Source organism: Scyliorhinus torazame, chromosome 1, assembly GCF_047496885.1.
Source record: "Scyliorhinus torazame isolate Kashiwa2021f chromosome 1, sScyTor2.1, whole genome shotgun sequence".
In the NCBI taxonomy this organism is placed as follows: domain Eukaryota; kingdom Metazoa; phylum Chordata; class Chondrichthyes; order Carcharhiniformes; family Scyliorhinidae; genus Scyliorhinus; species Scyliorhinus torazame.
Genome location: NC_092707.1, coordinates 96,939,893 through 96,959,044, shown reverse-complemented (window position 1 = coordinate 96,959,044; position 19,152 = coordinate 96,939,893). Strand labels below are relative to the sequence as shown.

General features: G+C 46.7%; 1 protein-coding gene across 3 annotated transcripts in view; it reads left to right on the top strand.

The window, feature by feature from the left end:
- gcn1 (GCN1 activator of EIF2AK4) overlaps window positions 1-17,648 on the top strand; it is a 199,526-nt gene extending 181,878 nt beyond the window's left edge. For all 3 annotated transcript variants that reach the window (XM_072498447.1, XM_072498433.1, XM_072498440.1), the window contains exons 56-58: window positions 5,474-5,581; window positions 8,637-8,855; window positions 17,205-17,648. In XM_072498447.1, the coding sequence (XP_072354548.1) occupies window positions 5,474-5,581; window positions 8,637-8,855; window positions 17,205-17,330 (453 nt within the window). In that variant the 3' untranslated portion in view covers window positions 17,331-17,648. The remainder of the gene's footprint in view (window positions 1-5,473; window positions 5,582-8,636; window positions 8,856-17,204) is intronic.
- The last annotated feature ends 1,504 nt before the right edge of the window (window positions 17,649-19,152 follow it).

Here is a 19,152-nt window from a genome sequence, read left to right as displayed (position 1 = left end):
CAGTCCTCCCGATTTCCTATTTGTATTTCAATGTCTCCCCATTTTTATTCCACGGTCCTTTTTTAAGCGAGTCAACAGGGTGATCACGGGCTTCGTCTGGGCGGGCAAACCCCGCGAGTAAGGAAGGTGTAATGCTTGAGCGGAGTCGGGGAGAGAGCTGGCTGGCGCTGCCAAATTTTAGCAACTATTACTGGGCGGCTAACATAGCCATGATGAGGAAGTGGGTGGTGGGGGAGGGGTCGGCGTGGGTGCTTATGGAGGCGGCTTCTTGTAAGGGCTCAGTCTGGGGGCGTTGGTAACTGCACCTCTGCTGCTCTCGCTGGCACAGTATCCACTAGCCCCGTGGTGATGGCAGCCCTGAGAGTTTGGGGCCAGTGGAGGCAGCATGTGGGAGTATCGGTCTGGGCCCCAATTTGTGATAACCACTGGTTTGCCTCGGGGAGTATGGATGGGGGGTTCCGGGTATGGCAGAGAGCAGGATTGAGAGGACGGGGGATGTGTTCATTGAGGGGGGTTTCCCGAGTATGAGGGAGCTGGAGGAAAAGTTTGGGCTGGCGAGGGGAAACAAATTCAGATATTTGTAGGTGCGGGACTTCCTTCGTAAACAGGTGGCAACCTTCCCGCTCCTACCGCTGAGGGAGATTCAGGGCAGGGTCATTTCCAGAGGGTGGGTAGGGGAGGGGAGCGTCTCGGACATCTCTCAGGAGCTTATGGGGTTGGAGGAGTCGCAGACCGAGGAGCTGAAGCGCAAGTGGGAGGAGGAGCTGGGAGGTGAGATAGAGGATGGTTTATGGGCAGACGCGTTGAGTAGAGTCAACGCATCTGCAGCATGTGCCAGGCTCAGCCTGATACAATTTAACGTTGTGCACCGGGCTCACATGTCAGTGGCCCGGATGAGCAGATTCTTTGGGGTGGTAGACAGGTGCATAAAATGCGCGAGAGGGCCAGCGAACCATGTCCACATGTTTTGGACATGTCCAAAGCTTCGGGGATTTTGGCAGGGGTTTGCTGACGTCATGTCCAAGGTTTTAAAAACAAGGGTGGCGCTGGGTCCAGGGGTGGCGATTTTCGGGGTGTCGCTAGATCCGGGAATCCAGGAGGAGAAAGAGTCAGATGTTTTGGCCTTTGCTTCCCTGGTAGCCCGAAGACGGATACTATTAGCATGGAGGGACCCAAAGTCCCCGGAGACCTGGCTATCGGACATGGCTAGCATTCTCTGTATGGAGAAAATTACGTTCGCCTTGAGAGGTTCACTGTTCGGGTTCACCCGGAGGTGGCAGCCGTTCATCGACTTCCCTTGCGGAAAATTAATCGTCAGCAGACCGGCGGCGGGGTAGTTTAAGTTAGAGTGGGGGGTCAATAAGGGTGGGACCTGTACGAAAGGTAAACGGTTTTTGCACTATGTTTATGGTTTCATGTATCTTGTCTATTTCATTGTAGTTTCTATACCAAAAATACCTCAATAAAATGTTTATTACAAAAAAACTTTGCACTTTCTCTATCACAGTCTAGTTTTGAATTATTAAACTCTAACTCTATTGTCAATGCATGCCCTCCCTCATTTGTCAAAATAGCTCATTCCCCATTTTCTATCTGCTGTTTGCACCAATAACATACTTCCAGATGCTGTTCTTCAGCTCCATCTTATTTACATTATTTTGGTGCAGTGATTCCATGCTGATTTATACCCTGAACTATTTACTTCCCAATCCTGACCCAGCTGCAGTCAGACTTCAGATGTTGTAATTGTCGTGATTTTTTTTATTTCCTGCAGTGATTCTGGTTCCCCAATTGCATATTCTGAACATTCCTGTCCATCTAAATTTAGATTATTTTATTTGCAGTTTCTCTCTTTTGCCTTTGATCTGATTTTTTTGTAAAACTCTGTTGTTCTGGTTTAACCCTTCTAAAATTTTTCTCCACCCTATGTCCTATACACCTGAAGTTTGCTTTCCTTTCCTTTCCCAGCAGTTCCACTGCTAATATCAGTTTTTCTTTCCCCTTCCAAATTAGTTTAAACCCTTCCTCACAGCTTTAGTTTGCAATAGTAACAACTTGTATTTACCTAGTGCCTTTGGTATAATAACACACCCAAAGGCACTTCACGGGGGTATTTTAAAATAAATGATGGCACAGAGCCACATACGGCAAAAATTAGGCAGATGACCTAAAGCTTGATCAAAGAGCTTACTTTTAAGGGATGCTCTTAAGGAAGAAAGTGAAGCGGAGAGGTTTAGGGAGAGAATTCCAGAGTTCTGGGCTGAAGTGACTGAAGACAAACCGCCAATGATGAAGCGATTAAAATTGGGGCTAAAAAAGAGGCTGGAGTTAGAGGAGTGTAAATATCTTAGGGAGCTGCAGGAAATCGTAGATTGGGAGGGACAAGACCAAGAAGGGATTAGAAATTGATGATGAGAATTTTATAATCGAGATGTTGCTTGACTGGAAGCCAGTGTAGGTCAGTGAGCACAGGCGTGATGGGTGAACAGGTGCAAGTTAGAACATGTGCAGCAGAGCTCTGATGATCCCAAGTTTACACATAGTAGAATGTAAAAGCCAGTGTTAGAATAGTCAAATCTGGAGGTGATAAAGGCACGGATAGAGGTCTCCAAAGCAGATGATCTGAGGCAAGAGCATAGTTGGAGTTAATCTTCCCAGTTCTGTTCTGGTGTATGCCACCTTCCTGACGGTTCTTACACTGGATGGCACGAGGCCACCATAGAGAAGCTTTTAAAGTCCTAGTAGTCTATCGCCTGATACCCGAAAGAAGACAGAGTTTCCAAATTGTGCCTTTCACGTCCTTGGGATGGCCTAAAATATTTTTTTTCAAAATTCACTCTTACAGCAGCCAGTTTGCATGCAGCAAGGCTCCACAAACAGCAAATCTGACAAATGACTAGTTAATTCTATCACCTGATTAAAGGAGGAACGGTGGGAAAAGCACAAGCTCCCTGCTCTGCAGATAGTCCCATGAGATGTTTTATATCCTCCAAATGGGCATCTTGTAGGCAGCATCTCTGACCATGCAGCAGTTCTTCAGCCCTGTACCGAGTGTATTGATACCCATGGTGCGCCTTGAAACTATAATCTCTGAAAGGCTCAAATCTAGTTTTTTTACGATGTCATTGATTCTGACATGACCCAAGATGACCAACTGATTCCCCCTCAAGTGTTTCTGCTGTTTTGTCACTTACCCTGAGGAACATCCCATGGCTCCACACTCAAATTTGTAATTATAAATCAACAACAACAATTTGCACCTTTGTTGTAGCAAAATATCCCAAAGATTTTCACAGGAGCATGATCAGACAAAAATTGGCACTGAGCCAAAGGAAACTTTGGAAACGGTGACTGAAAGCTTGCCAGTGGAGGTACGTTATAAAGAGTGTCTTGAAGGAGAAGAGAAAGGCAGACAAATTTAGGGATGGTATTCCAGAGCCTTGGTTGAAGATGAGGCCACCAATGATGGGTGGAAGGAAATGTGGAATGAAGAAGAAGCAAGGGTTGGAAGAATGTAGAGTTCTCAGTGGATTGCCCATCTACAGGACGTTGCAGAAATCGGGAGGGACAAGGTGATCACCGGGATGAGAATTTTAAGATGGAGTGCATGATGTGGTCCAGACTGATCCTGGTGATGTATCGCTAAATATTCAAATCCGTATACATTGGGGGGGAAAAAAGAGTAAATTACCAAGAGGATTACCAGGGCATGCGGTGACGGTACCTTCTCCTTATAGAATTTTCCACGATCACTCTTTATGCACTTTGGCAACATCTTTTGCATGGGAGCAATATTGCTTGTGGCTGCCTTCTCCAAATTGGAAACATCTGTTGAGAAAATACCCTCGGGTATTGATTCACATTCCCTTTCTCAACCTAATCTGTCTGCTGTCACTCTGTCTACCTGTGAAATGACCACCTCTTGCAACATGTCCTCCAGAAACCATCCACCCTGTATGTGACTAATTCCTATCCTTCCACAAGCTAGAGTGACTACAGCTGAAAATACTTATGCAAGTGTAAGTATTCCAAGACTTGCACATCCAGAAACATACATGCCAGCGTACAGCTGGCCTGCCATTTTAACCCTCCTAATCTTGGATGTATGCCGCACAGAGTATAAAATTTAAACATATAAATATTTCAAAAAATTTAAGTAGTGTGTCTTGAACTAATTAGAACATAACCTTGAATGCCTGTCCTGTATGAAAAAAAAAAAGGTTTAGGCTCTATTCAACTCAATATTGTCGTACTGCTTCAATCCCACAATGGCCGTTAAATTTTAAACCTAGTGAAATATAGTTAGCCCTGTCCCAACCACCTTCACTCCCACAGGTGGACCTTGTTCCCCATGATCCAGAATTTAAATTGCAGCAAAATATCAAACATTTAAACATAACTCCACAGATAAATTGAACAACATCTAATTGACCAATCTATACTGACTGTAAGATTTGGGTTTGCGATCCACAAATCCTCTCTGGTAACTGATTACTCAATACCACTACATCCCAATAGTGCATGACTTCTTTTTTTTGACGTGTGTTTCTGACAAAGCGGAAAGATTTGTCCTGACAACTCGTCGTTTGGAAGATATTCTTGGCCAGTAGTGTTACATACCCAGGCCTGCTGTTGCTCCTTTGGAGTATGTGGCATCAGTCAATTTGGAAGCAGACTGAACATCTTAATTTTGCATGAGTTAATGCTCACTGGCCTACATATAGTCCGACAGATTCACTTTATGATCTGCCTAGTTTTATGCAATTCTCTAATGTGGGGGCCAGGCAAACTCTTGAGAGAAGACTGGAAATCAGTTGTTAAACTGCTTTATTTTACAGTTGGGTACCAATCAATGGTTTGCTCATCCGCATGGAACTTCCTAATAGAAAGGAACATGTAACTGTACCCCATGTCTTTCTTTAGTTAAGGTGGCTTCTGTCTTTCCTTTTGAATTTCTTACCTCTTGACTCAGGAAAAGTTTTCACCAGGGAGGGATGGGTTAGATGCTTGATGGGCCGCTGCTCTTCATTCACAGTTTTCTCTCTCATTTTGTCAAGCCTGACCAAATTCACAGCCTCTCCTGTAAAACTCCCTGCCTGAGTCTTTTTGCATTCTCTAGATGTTCACAACTCAGAAAGGAGATCAGTGACTTCCACGAGTATGAGGTGTTGCTTACTTTCAAAGACAGGTTAATGAGTTGTTTACTTAAAGTAATTAATTGCATGGAGCTTTTGAGGAATTGGGCAAGTATGATGAGCTACAGAAATGCACATTTTAAAAAAAATATTCTTTCTGCACATTTCAATGCACTATGGTAAGCACCCAGGTTTAATAACCCAATTACTGGACAGGCAGTAATAATTCTGGGAAAGGTTGCCAGTCTGTTTTCGATAGGAACTTCTAATTTTAAAAAATTAATATTCAATTGTTTCACTGACTTGAAAATAAAATGTCATCTCTTTATGTACTGTAGATTCCCATTGCTACAAGTGGAATCCGGGCCATGGGTTTCCTGATGAAACACCAAGTACAGGCCGAGGGTGGGGCACTATCTCCAAAACTTGTCACATTGCTGGTGAAGGTAAGACAAAACAGACCCAGTCGGATAGAATATTACTGTGCGGGATCATCACTATAATCATTGGACTTAGCAGGAGCAATTTCACATGAATGGGAATAGGCAAGTAGCAATGTATTTGAGTACAGCTTTTGACATTGACACATTGAGCTGGATGATAAAATCTATGTGTTTCAAATTTCCATCAGAGAACTTGATCTTTTTCACCCCCACACCGGACCTTTTTATGTATGGAACGACAGAACAGTTAGCATGACATCAGTCATTGGGAAAATGTCGGAAACTATTATTAAGGAAGTCCTAACAGTGCACTGAAAAAAAATCATAATATGATCAGACAGAATCAACATGGTTTTACGAAAACGAAATGGTGTTCGACAAATGTATTTGAGTTTTTTGCGGATGTAACTAGTAGGTTAAATAAAGGGGAATGAGTAGATCTGGTATATCTGGAATTCCAAAAGCATTCAATAAGGTGCCACAGAAAAGGTTAATGGGCAAGATGAGGGTTTATGGAGTTGTGGTGACAAATAAGGACAGGTCCACCGCTGATCTATATTAATGACAGACAAAAAAATTGAGGGTAATGTATCTGTGTTTGCTGACATTACTAGGTAGAAAGGTAAGCTGTGAGAAGGATAGAGCGAGGGTGCAAAGAGATTTGCAGGTTAAGTGAGTGGGCAACAAGGTGGCAGATGGAGTGTAATGTGGGGAAGTTTGAGTTCATTCACGTCGGCCATAAGAATAGAAACGCAGACTGTTTTTTTTAAAGTGTTCAACTTGTAAATGTTGATGGCCTTTATTGCAAGGGGATTGGAGTACAGTCATGCTACATTTGTACAGGACTTTGGTGAAACCACACCTGAAATACTGTAAGCAATTTTGTTCTCCTTATTTAAGGAAGGATATGATTGCATCGGAGATAGTGCAGCGAAGATTCACGTGATTGGTGCCTGGGTTGAGGGGGTTGTCCTATGATGAGAAGCTGAGTAAATTGGGTCTGTACTCTCTGGAGTTTTGAAGACTGAGAGATGGTCTTATTAAAACATACAAGACTCTGAAGAGATTGTCAGGTTAGACAGTGAGATGTTGTTCCTCTGGCTGGGAAATCTAGAACACTGGGGCTAAGGGGAAAATCAGTAAGGTCTGGGATCAGGAAAAATATATTCGCTCAAAGGGTTGTAAATCTTTGGAATTCTCTACTCTGGTGGGTTGTGACTGCTCCATCGTTAAATATATTAAGTCTGAAAACTTTTGATCTCCCTCAGAATTGAGGGAGCAGCCAGGAATGTGGAGTTGAAATCCACGATCAGCCATGACTGTACAGAATGGCAGAGCAAGCTTAATGGGCTGTATGGGCTATTCCTGTTCTTATCTCTTGTCAAATCATTTAGTTCCATGATTTTCCAACAAATTAGTGAAGAATTTGAATCATATTTTTAACAGGCTTTCCATGACTTGAAATATTTTAAATATGTTGATGTTTATTTCTTGTCGTAGCATAAAGTATGTGTTGGCTATAGAGGTTCTTAATGCCTCAGCAATTACCATACATCACGTCTTTTGATCCTGTGGCTTAAAAGACCCTATTTTATTAAATATGAAATGCAAAATTAAAGGGAATTATATATTGTTTAAAAGGCTGCTGATATTGAGGATCAAGACCAAGTGTTGGTAGAAGAAAATAAACTTGGAGCAGATAGGAAGGGAAAGTAAATTTAGGGGGTAAGAACTGGGACCAATTCAGGGGGTAAGAACTGGGACCAGATAATGTGTTCCACTGCCTGTGAAAAGAAGTATGGAAGTTGGATTTAATTAGCGATATGTGAGACCAAAGTAACTGGTAGCAGTGATGGTATTTGTGCATCAAGTTTCAGTGGGTGAAGAATGGGGAAAACAACCAAGGCAAAATCTCCACAGGCTCCCATCGTACCTGTCTGTGTTTGAACAATAATTTGCATTTATATAGCGCCTTTAAAGTGGCTCTTTCAAGGAAGCATTGTTTCTCAACATTTGACAAGTGGCATAGAGTGATAATAAGATAGATAACCAATTAATGGTCCAAAAGGTAGGTTTTAAAGATCATAAGGAGGGAATAGAGGTACAGATACAGATGGGTTTGGCCTTGGCTGCTGAAGGCATGACCACCAATGGTGGAAAAATTAAATTGGGGATGCTCAGGAGGTGCAAGTAAACAAGCGTGACATACCATAACAGTAGATCGCCTGGTCGCAGTAGCTTCAAGCAGCAACGACTTTGGAAGCCAGGATTGGGGGATCAAAGATGTGAGAGTTTGGGAACTGAGGAGATTAAAGATAGGGAGAGATGATGTCAGAGATGGGATTTGAAATCATGGATGAGAATTTTAAAAGCAAGATATTTCCTAACTGGGAATCAATGTAGGTCAGCAAACACAAAGGTAATGGCTGAATGGAACTTCATGTGAGTTAACACAAAAGGGGAAAACATTAAGTTTGCGCAAAAGTGAAACCTGTCGGCCAGCCAGGAGTGCATTGGATTAGTCAAGTCCAGAGGCAATGGAGGCATGAATGAGGTGTTTAGCAGCAGATGAGCTGAGGTAGGGGTAACTTTGGACCATACTATTGAGGTGGGAAAGGGCAGTGTTAGTGATGACGTGGATACGTGGTCGGAAGTTCACCTTGGAGTCAAATAACACATCATGGTTGCTAACAATCTGGTTCAGGCTCAGGCAGTTGCCAGGGAATGAGGATTATGGCAGCAACCAAAGACAATGGCTTATGCCTTCCCAATATTTAGCTGGAGGAAATCTTTGCTTATCTGTTACTGGACAAGTGGTGTGACAATTTTGAGACTGGAGAAATCGTGAGAGGTAGTGGTGAGGTAGGGTGTTTGTATACAATGTGGAAACTGGAAGCTGTGTTTCTGAATGCGGTCACCGAGGGGCAGCATGTTGGAGAGAAATAGAAGGCTAAAGATTGATCCTGGGGAGCACCCAAGGTAGTATAAAAATAAGTTGTTTCTGTTTATTTATTGGTCCATTGATCTAGTACTTGACCCTCTCACTTTCGCCATACAGAATTTGCAGAATTCATCGAGTGATGTGAAGTTGGTAGCGGAGAAAATGATCTGGTTAGTGAATAAAGACACTTCGAATCCACTTGACCCCCAGACAATCAAACCTATTCTGAAAGCCTTGCTTGACAATACAAAAGACAAAAACACCAGTGTGCGAGCGTACAGCGAACAGGCCATTGTCAACCTGCTCCGGTTAAGGGAAGGAGAAGAACTGTATCAGGTATGTGGAATGTACTAAATGATTTTGCCCCCCTTTGTAAGCAGTATTTTAGATGAGGGTCATTGCTTTGACCTCCTAAATACAAATGACTCTAACTTGTTCTTTGAGAACAGGTTGAGTACCAACTTGTAAATCCTTATACGATGCACCAATGGCAAGCGGTAAGAGCTGGAGAGATTCCTGGTAACCATGGGTGATTGAAAGAAATTGGAGCCTCCAGTATCACTACCATAGCTCTACATTTTAATAAGCACCTAAATGTGCATGTTATCAGAACAGCTTGGACTCCTTGGGAGGCCAGCTGGCTGGACACCCATGTCAATCAGATTAGTGCCAAAAGCATGGAAGAGGGACTCGAAGGCCAGGAAAAAGGACTTCACAATATTGCTCTCCCAATTCTCCAAAATCTTCAGGATTGTCTTGCACTGAAACCACGCAGAAGTTAAAATAAGATTAGCAAAACTTCCATTTTGCTCATGAGTGTGGTGTGGATGTTCCTGGCAAGACCAGCATTTGTTGCTCATGCTCAGCTGCCTTTGGTGATAAATCTTGAATACAAACGAGTGGCATTCTGAGAGAGCACGATTAAAAGTCTAGAGCCACACCAGGTAAGGATAGCAAATTTCCTAAAGGACACTCGGTGAAGCAGGTGGGTTTTTACAACAATCTGGCAGTTTCCTAGTCACCATTGCTGTTAATTGCTTTTTATCCCAAATTTATTTAATTAAAACAATTGAAATTTCCCAGCTGCTAAATGGGATTTGAACTCCTGTCTCTGAATCATTAGTCCATGCTTCTGGATAACTAGTCCAGTAACATAACCACTATGCTACAATACCCACTAACTTCAACAAAATGAATATTGGGCGTATTTAGTTGCAAGGATCAAATTCATTGTCCCGTAACATTGAACAGTTTCTCATTATGCCAAATAGGAAATTTTCTGCACAGATTTGTTCTCGTGCCATTCACAGCCTTGGAATGAGTTCACAACATATATATATATATATATATATATAGTTCTGGTAACTCATCCAGGGGCTGACTGATTCTCCAAATTATTGAATTTCAGTATTAATTATCAATTTAGATACTATACAAACAAAGCCTTTATTTTGTGATGAACTAAATATGCTACACTGGGCACCAGGGCTTGAATTGGAGGGAGGGTGTATCACTAGACAATGTCACACTCACATCTTGAATACCTGAGTGTGGTAGTATGTATTAGGGGTCATGTGGGACTGGAAGCCCTAATGTCATTGGCTGACAGATCCCGGGTCCTGGTTGGCCGTTGACCTCTAGCTCCGCCCTGAAGGCGGAGTATAAGAAGCCAGAGTCCTCCCCCGCAGGCCATTCGACTATCGAGCTGCGGGGGAACAGACACGCTTAATAAAGCCTCATCGACTTCATCTCTATTCGTCTCACGGAGTCTTTGTGCGCTACAATTTATTAAGCGTGCTTAAAGGACTATGGAGCTCAGGATCATCCCGGAATGCCTGAGGATCAGCCCCCACGCAGTGAACGCGGCAGCAGCCTTCAAGCACTGGCAGACTTGTTTTGAGGCCTACCTCAGAACGGCCACCGGCCGGGTCACAGAAGACCAAAAACTACAGGTCCTGCACTCGAGGTTAAGCACGGAGATTTTCTCCCTCATCGAAGACGCGGAGGATTTCCAGACGGCGTTCGCAGCACTGAAAAGTCTCTACGTCCGCCCAGTTAACCAAATCTACGCTCGCTACCAGCTCGCGACGAGACGACAAAGTCCCGGAGAATCGATGGACGAATTCTACGCCGCGCTGCTGATTTTGGGACGAGCCTGCAGCTGCCCTTCGGTGAACGCAAATGAACACACGGACATATTAATGCGCGATGCTTTTGTGGCAGGTATTAATTCCTCCCAAATCCGCCAAAGACTTCTAGAAAAAGAGTCGCTAGGACTCTCAGAGGCATGGGCCCTAGCAGCCTCTCTAGACGTGGCCGCGCGAAATACCCGCGCCTACGGCCCCAACCGCGCGGCAGCCCATTGGGCTCCGTACGTACCCGTCGCGACAAACCCCCCCCCCCCCCCCGCACACCCCACAGGCTTGCGCGGTCCAAACGCCAAGTCGCACCGGGGGCGCCCGCTGCTATTTCTGCGGCCAGGCAAAACACCCCCGGCAGCGCTGCCCGGCCCGCGCAGCAATCTGCAAGAGCTGCGGGAAAAAGGGCCATTTCGCGGTTGTGTGCCGGTCCCGCGAGGTCACCGCTGTCCCGGGAGAACAGGGAGCCCTGCAAGCCGCTTACGCTCCCCAACCCCCCCCAGCGCCCCATGTACGACCCGCAAGCGCAGCCGCTCTGGGTCCCGACCACCGCGGTCCCGGGAGAACAGGGAGCCCTGCACGCCGCTTGCGCTCCCCAACCCCCCCCCCCCCCCCGTCCCCACGTATGACCCGCCGGCGCTACCAATTTGGGTCCCGACCACCGCTGTCCCCAGAGATGAGGGAGCTCCGCGCGGTCCTAACGCTCCCCAACCCCCCCAGCGCCCCATGTGCGACCCGCAGACGCCGCCATTTTGGGTCCCGGCCACCACGAGGGGAGGAAGGGCGCCGCCATCTTGGACCACCCCAGACCTGTACGACGCGTGGGGGCGGCCATTTTGTCCACCCCCGCCGCCATCTTGTGACCCCCCCCAGCCATGTGCGATGCATGGGGGCAGCCATCTTGTTCACCCCCGACGCCAACTTGGACGGCAACAACGGACCCCAGTGTCGACGGCTCCACGGGGTTCGAGGAAGACGCTCCACTACTACAACCACGTCTCGCTTCAATTACGCTCGATCAAGCTCGGCCCCGGACACTCCAGACGACGACGACAACGGTGCTAATAAACGGGCACGAGACACCATGCCTAGTCGACTCCGGGAGCACGGAGAGCTTTATCCACCCCGACACGGTAAGACGCTGTTCCTTGACCACCTATCCCAGCGCACAAAAGATTTCCCTAGCTGCAGGATCCCACTCCGTACAGATCCAAGGTTTCTGCATAGTTACCCTAACGGTGCAGGGGAGGGAGTTCAAAAACTACAGGCTCTACGTCCTTCCCCAACTCTGCGCCCCCACATTACTGGGATTAGATTTCCAGTGCAATCTACAGAGCCTTACGTTCAAATTCGGCGGCCCAATACCCCCACTCACTATCTGCGGCCTCGCAACCCTCAAGGTGCAACCCCTGTCCTTGTTTGCGAACCTCACCCCGGATTGCAAACCCGTCGCCACTAGGAGCAGACGGTACAGCGCCCAGGACCGGACCTTCATTCGGTCCGAAGTCCAGCGGCTACTAAAGGAAGGCATAATCCAGGCCAGCAATAGTCCCTGGAGAGCACAGGTGGTAGTAGTGAAGACAGGGGAGAAACAAAGGATGGTCATAGACTATAGCCAGACCATCAACAGGTACACACAACTAGACGCGTACCCTCTCCCCCGCATATCCGACATGGTCAATCGGATTGCCCAATATAAAGTCTTCTCCACCGTGGACCTCAAGTCCGCCTACCATCAGCTCCCCATCCGCCCAAGTGACCGCAAGTACACAGCCTTCGAGGCAGACGGGCGATTATACCATTTCCTAAGGGTCCCATTTGGCGTCACAAACGGGGTCTCGGTCTTCCAACGGGAGATGGACCGAATGGTTGATCAACATGGGTTGCGGGCCACGTTCCCGTATCTCGACAATGTAACCATCTGCGGCCACGACCAGCAGGACCACGACGTCAACCTCCAAAAATTCCTCCAGACCACCAAAGCCTTGAACCTCACGTACAATGAGGACAAGTGCGTTTTTAGCACCAACCGGCTCGCCATTCTGGGCTACGAAGTGCGCAATGGGATAATAGGCCCCGACCCCGAACGTATGCGCGCCCTCATGGAATTTCCCCACCCGCACTGCTCAAAAGCCCTGAAACGCTGCCTGGGTTTTTTTTTCATACTACGCCCAGTGGGTCCCCCAGTACGCAGACAAGGCCCGCCCCCTAATACAGACCACGACCTTCCCTCTGTCGACAGAGGCTTGCCAGGCCTTCAGCCGCATCAAAGCGGATATTGCAAAGGCCACGATGCGCGCCATCGACGAGTCCTCCCCTTCCAGGTCGAGAGCGACGCCTCCGACGTAGCTCTAGCGGCCACCCTTAACCAAGCGGGCAGACCCGTGGCCTTTTTCTCCCGAACCCTCCACGCTTCAGAAATCCGCCACTCCTCAGTGGAAAAGGAAGCCCAAGCCATAGTGGAAGCTGTGCGACATTGGAGGCATTACCTGGCCGGCAGGAGATTCACTCTCCTCACCAACCAACGGTCGGTAGCCTTCATGTTCGATAATGCACTGCGGGGCAAAATCAAAAACGACAAGATCTTAAGGTGGAGGATCGAGCTCTCCACCTTCAACTACGAGATCTTGTATCGTCCCGGAAAGCTGAACGAGCCGTCCGATGCCCTATCCCGCGGCACATGTGCCAACGCACAAATTAACCGCCTCCAAACCCTCCACGAGGACCTCTGCCACCCGGGGGTCACTCGGTTTTTCCACTTTATTAAGTCCCGCAACCTCCCATACTCTTTAGAGGAGGTCCGTACAGTCACAAGGGACTGCCACATCTGCGCAGAATGCAAATCGCATTTTTTCAGGCCGGATGGTGCGCACCTGATTAAGGCTTCCTGCCCCTTTGAACGCCTTAGTCTGGATTTCAAAGGGCCCCTCCCCTCCACCGACCGCAACACATACTTCCTTAATGTGGTGGACGAATACGCCCGCTTCCCATTCGCCATTCCCTGCTCTGACATGACCGCGGCCACAGTCATTAAAGCCCTGAACACCATCTTCACACTGTTCGGTTGCCCCGCATACGTCCACAGCGACAGGGGGTCCTCTTTCATGAGTGACGAGCTGCGCCAGTTCCTGCTCAGCAAGGGCATAGCCTCAAGCAGGACGACCAGCTACAACCCCCGGGGGAACGGGCAAGTAGAGAGGGAGAACGGCACGGTCTGGAAGACTGTCCTACTGGCCCTACGGTCCAGGGACCTCCCAGTTTCACGGTGGCAGGAGGTCCTCCCGGACGCTCTCCACTCCATCCGGTCGCTATTATGTAGGAGCACTAATCAAACGCCTCATGAGCGTCTCCTTGTCTTCCCTAGAAGGTCCTCCTCTGGAACGTCGCTGCCGACCTGGCTGGCGGCCCCAGGACCCATCTTGCTCTGAAAGCATGTGCGGGCACACAAGGCGGACCCGTTGGTCGAAAGGGTTCACCTCCTCCACGCGAACCCGCAGTCCGCTTACGTGGAGTACCCCGACGGCCGACAGGACACGGTCTCCCTGCGGGATCTGGCGCCCGCCGGCAACACCCCCCCCCCCCCCCCCCCCCCGACACCATTCACCCAACCCCCCCCCCCCCTTCCTGCCACCGCCGCACCCCGCGACCGCCCCCTTCCCAGGAGGATCGGTTCCCCTCCCCTCAGGCCCGACCAAGAATAAAGCCCAAGCTGAAACCGTAAGGCTCCCGGAGACGACAACACCGGTACAAGCACCACCACCACCACCGGGGCCGAGGCGATCGACACTGATGACCAGACCGCCCGACCGACTCGTGGCGTCGATCTAAATCAATATATGGACTTTTCACAAGAACATTTGCTTTTCTCCCGATACCTTCTGTAAATAGTTGAAACAGGACAAAATTGTACAATACTGTATTGCCATGTGAATGTTTTCCTCCCAGGACCAGCCCTGTGAACCCTTACCACCATGCGAAGCATCACCCCGCCGGGTTCATTTTTGACGAGGGGTGAATGTGGTAGTATGTATTAGGGGTCATGTGGGACTGGAAGCCCTAATGTCATTGGCTGACAGATCCCGGGTCCTGGTTGGTCGTTGACCTCTAGCTCCGCCCTGAAGGCGGAGTATAAGAAGCCGGAGTCCTCCCCCGCAGGCCATTCTACTATTGAGCTGCGGGGGAACAGACACGCTTAATAAAGCCTCATCGACTTCATCTCTATTCGTCTCACGGAGTCTTTGTGCGCTACACTGAGGGAAGCTTTTGTATTCAAATCCTACAACATCAAGTGGAAATTATTGGTTCCAGGATAATGAATACAGTCCCTTGGGAAGTTATCTCTCGTATTTACCTGATCAAGATCTACCATCCAATTCTGAATTCAGGCGGATATTACTGTAATTTGGCTCATTCCACGAGCAGTTTGTTTAGCTGCTGAGCACGCAATGGTTTCTAGGTTCACGGTAAGCACCGAAAAAATGAAACTATTCCTGACTGAAATTTTAATCTTCTTTTGGACAAAAGTAGGCGCTTTCATGAAACAGCATGATGACATTTTAGCTGCCCCACACATCTTTAATCAGGGTATTTAATTGGATTCCTTCAAGAATTGGCATGGTACATTAGGTCCTCTGTTTATCTATGCCCATGTTAAATGATTGGCTTTCTCAGTATCTGCAAGATGGCAAGTACCTGTTCTGTTATGGTGGGACTGACTTATGAGGAGAGATTGATTAGGTTAGGATTGTTTTTGTTGGAGTTCAGATGAATGAGGGGGAATTTCATAGAGACTTATAAAATTCTAACAGGACTAGGTAGGGTGGATGCATGGAGGATGTGTCCAGAACTAGGAATCTCAGTCTTGAGGATTCGGGGAAGACCATTTAGGACAGAGGTGAGGAGACATTTCTTCACCCAAAGTGTGTTGAGTCTGTGGAATTCATTACCACAGGAGGTAGTTGAGGCTAAGACATTGAATACATTCAAGAGGTGGCTAGATATGGCACTTGTTGCGATTAGGATTAAGGGTAATGGGGAGAAAGCAGGATTAGGCTATTGAGTTGGACGATCAGCCATGATTGTGACAAATGGCGGAGCAGGCTCGAAGGGCCGTATGGCCTTCTCCTGCTCCTATCTTCTTTGTTTCTCGCTCTCACTCAATCTGAGAGCATGCTGCTGCTGAACTCCAAACTGGCTTCCACATAAATTCCTAGTGCCAGGTATTCCTTTTCTGCATGATTTTATAATGATTGAGAAAGAACATGAACTGTTGCCAGGGCTAGAAAGGTGTAGCTACGAGGAGAGATTACATCGCTTGAGGTTATTTTTCTTGGAACAAAGATATGGGGACTTTGTGCAATATTATGAGGGGAAGCAATAAGAGTGGACAGGGTAAAATTGTTTCCCTTGGTGGAGAATTCTAGAACCAGGGAACATTGATTCAAGATAAGAGGCAGAAGATGCAAAGGGGACATGAGGAAGAACTTTTTTTACGCAGAGGATTGTGGGCGTCTAGAATTCACTTGGTCGTGGAGGCAGCGATCCTAAATTCTTTTTAAAAAGGACCTGCACCTTAAGTGCTCTAAGCTACAGGGCTATGGACCAGGTGCAGGAAAATGGGATTAGAAAGAGCGCCTGGGTGTCCTCTGGCTGGCATGGACAAGAACATAGAACATAGAAAATAAAGCACAGATTGACCGAATGGCCTCCTTCTGTGCTGTAACGTTTTTCTATGATTCTCTGAACGACCTACAATAGTGGTTTTTCTAGATGCAATTTAACTTTTCCAAATGAAAATAAAATTGCTGTCTTACCTGGTCTTTGCTACTCTTTGTGGCAGCACAGCTTGTGGAACATCCTTTTATTTTGTGTTTGAGCTCCTTATTCTTTCCTTCAATCGCGGCTGCTTCACTTCCCAAGAGCTGAGGTACCCTCCCTTTTGAAGGTGGTCAAGTTCAGTAGCCAAGTGGAGACTTCATGACCACTGTGGAAATGTGGAAGCAATTTCTTTTTAAAGCTATTTTAATAACTGAGGAAACATCTAATGTTTTGATGATGGACAGGGTATATGTGCCTCCCTCTCTATTTAACGTTTTGATGTGGCACAGTGATTAGCATTATTGCCTCAGCGCCAGGGACTCCGGTTCAATTCCGGCCTTGGCTTACTGTCTGTGTGGAGTTTGCACGTTCTCCCCATGTCTGCGTGGGTCTCCTCCGGGTTTCCGGTTTCCACCCACAGTCCGAAGATGTGTAGGTTAGTGGATTGGCCATGATAAATTTCCCCTTAGTGTCCAAAGTGGCGCAGGTTAAGTTGGGTTATGGAGATAGGGCGGGGGAGTGGGCCTACCTAGAGTACCCCTTCAGAGGGCTGATGCAGACTTGATGGACCGAATGGCCTCCTACACTGTCGGAATCCAATGGCTGTCCATTTGGTTTTGAAATAAATTACTGATTGATTTCGAAAATGTTTCTATGAGAAGGTAGATGTTGGATTCACATGCTTAAAACAGAAGGAAAAAACATACCTTTTTTTTTTCTTTCGATCTAGAATGTTTCTAAAATCCTTGATACTGCCAGTCTGGATCTATTGGCTGAAAGCTATCGACGATCTTTGAAGAAACTTGCCGGACAGGCGGATTCAACAGAACAGGTCGACGACACCATTCTGACATGACATTGAAGAATTCAATTTTTTTTTTTTTTTTTTTTTTTTTTGCTGCACCACCTTTATGCAAAAAGTTTTAACTTCTAATTTTGTTTCAAAGTGCAGTCACCGTTATGGCAGGCTGTTGGAATTGAACATGATCCTGTGTTTTAGTATTGCTGCACTTGGTTTATGTGAAACATGAATCGAGGTGTTTGTGGTGTCATGACAAAAGGTTTGCCAGCAACCAGCATTAATGGTAGTGCGAGGGACCTGGATATAAAGAGACAGAGTGACAAAATCCACAGGCCTTCAAAAAGTAATCATTCAATAAAACTTTGACTCAAACAGCTTTTGTATACTCTACTTCCTTTGTGGTTTATGAATGATCTCTGTTCTGGGATCACTTCAACTTATTTTTGCACGCATACACGCAGACACAAGCATTAGTCTTCAGTCAGCAAAGAGAATGTAATCCATGGGCTATGTCCCAACTGCAGCTTTGTGGCCAACCAATGTAGTAATGAGCTTGGGTGACATGATCAATGTCGTCAGTCGTTTGGATCAGGCCTTGTGTAAAGACCTTGACTGCAGGCCTAGTGAGCAAAGTAAGACTCTTGAAATTGAATCCTCCGTTACCACAGCCTATTTTTAACAACTAGAACCTTCTCCCCATAGCTGAACATTGCTTAGGATACTTAGGATATTTACTATGTATTTTCCAAATCCTAAAGGGGTAAAGTGTCAGTGCTAAACTACTGACAGTCTAACTATTGACAATGGACAGGCTGCTCTGACTGTTTTTGAATCCACATCATTTGTCCAGGTTCTCTCTCCAAATAGGGTGGACTGCCTAACGGCCATGCACTCTTCTCCCAACTTCTTTATAGTCCCGTTTATCCAGGTGATCAAGCAAAATACTGCCACAATCCCGAGTGAATGTTGCTTACAGAATTCCACCACCCCTGACCTGTATATTGTAAAATGAACAGATCTTTTAAAAACTAGCAGCCATCTCATCTGATCTTCTTTGGTGAAAATCAGGTTGTTTCTTCAAGAATCAAACACAGCAATTATTACATTTACTTCAATAAATGACAAAATGATCATTTGCAGGAGTTGTATGTCCAGACCTTGGACATGATATACAATGTCATGGATTCTACTCCCATTTTTCAACCTTGGGAAAGAAGTTTTCAAATGTTATCATTGCCTTTCAAAATATAACTCAAGAAAAATTACAAAGAACGACTTGTAATTATGGAACATAGAAATGTTCCCATGCTGTTATCAAATGAAATGTGGCACCAATCCAACCTAAAATATTAGAGTAGATTAAAATCTTGGTCAAGGCGTGTCTTAAAGGAGGAGTGATGTTGAGAGGTGATGAGGTTTAGGGAGCAAATTCCAGAGCTAAGGGATTAGTAGCTGAAGACATAGCCGGCAAATGTGAAACAAGTAAAATCGGGATGGTCGGGACTTCCGGTGGCGTTCGCGAGCGGAGCGGCCGCGTTCAGGAGAAGCTCCCGCCGGTCCGCGATATCGTGGTCTTTTTAGGGGGGTTCCCTGCTGATTTTTTGAAAAAATTAAACCTTTCCGGGGTCGGCCCTGCCTCCCTCGCCGTGTTAAAGCGTCAAAGCTCCGTTTCACGGAGCCAGAAGGTTGGAAGGGCAGGAGAGGAGAGACTGGTTCAGGTGGGTTCGGCGGAGCGGCTGCACATGGAGGAGGAGTGGGGATCGCGACTTTGTTCCCAAAGGAACAACCTGAAAGCCGAAGGACTCAAAGAGCACAGAGAGAAAGATTATTATTTTATTTCTCTCACTCCTGAAAACTTGAAAGGAGCAGCGGGGGC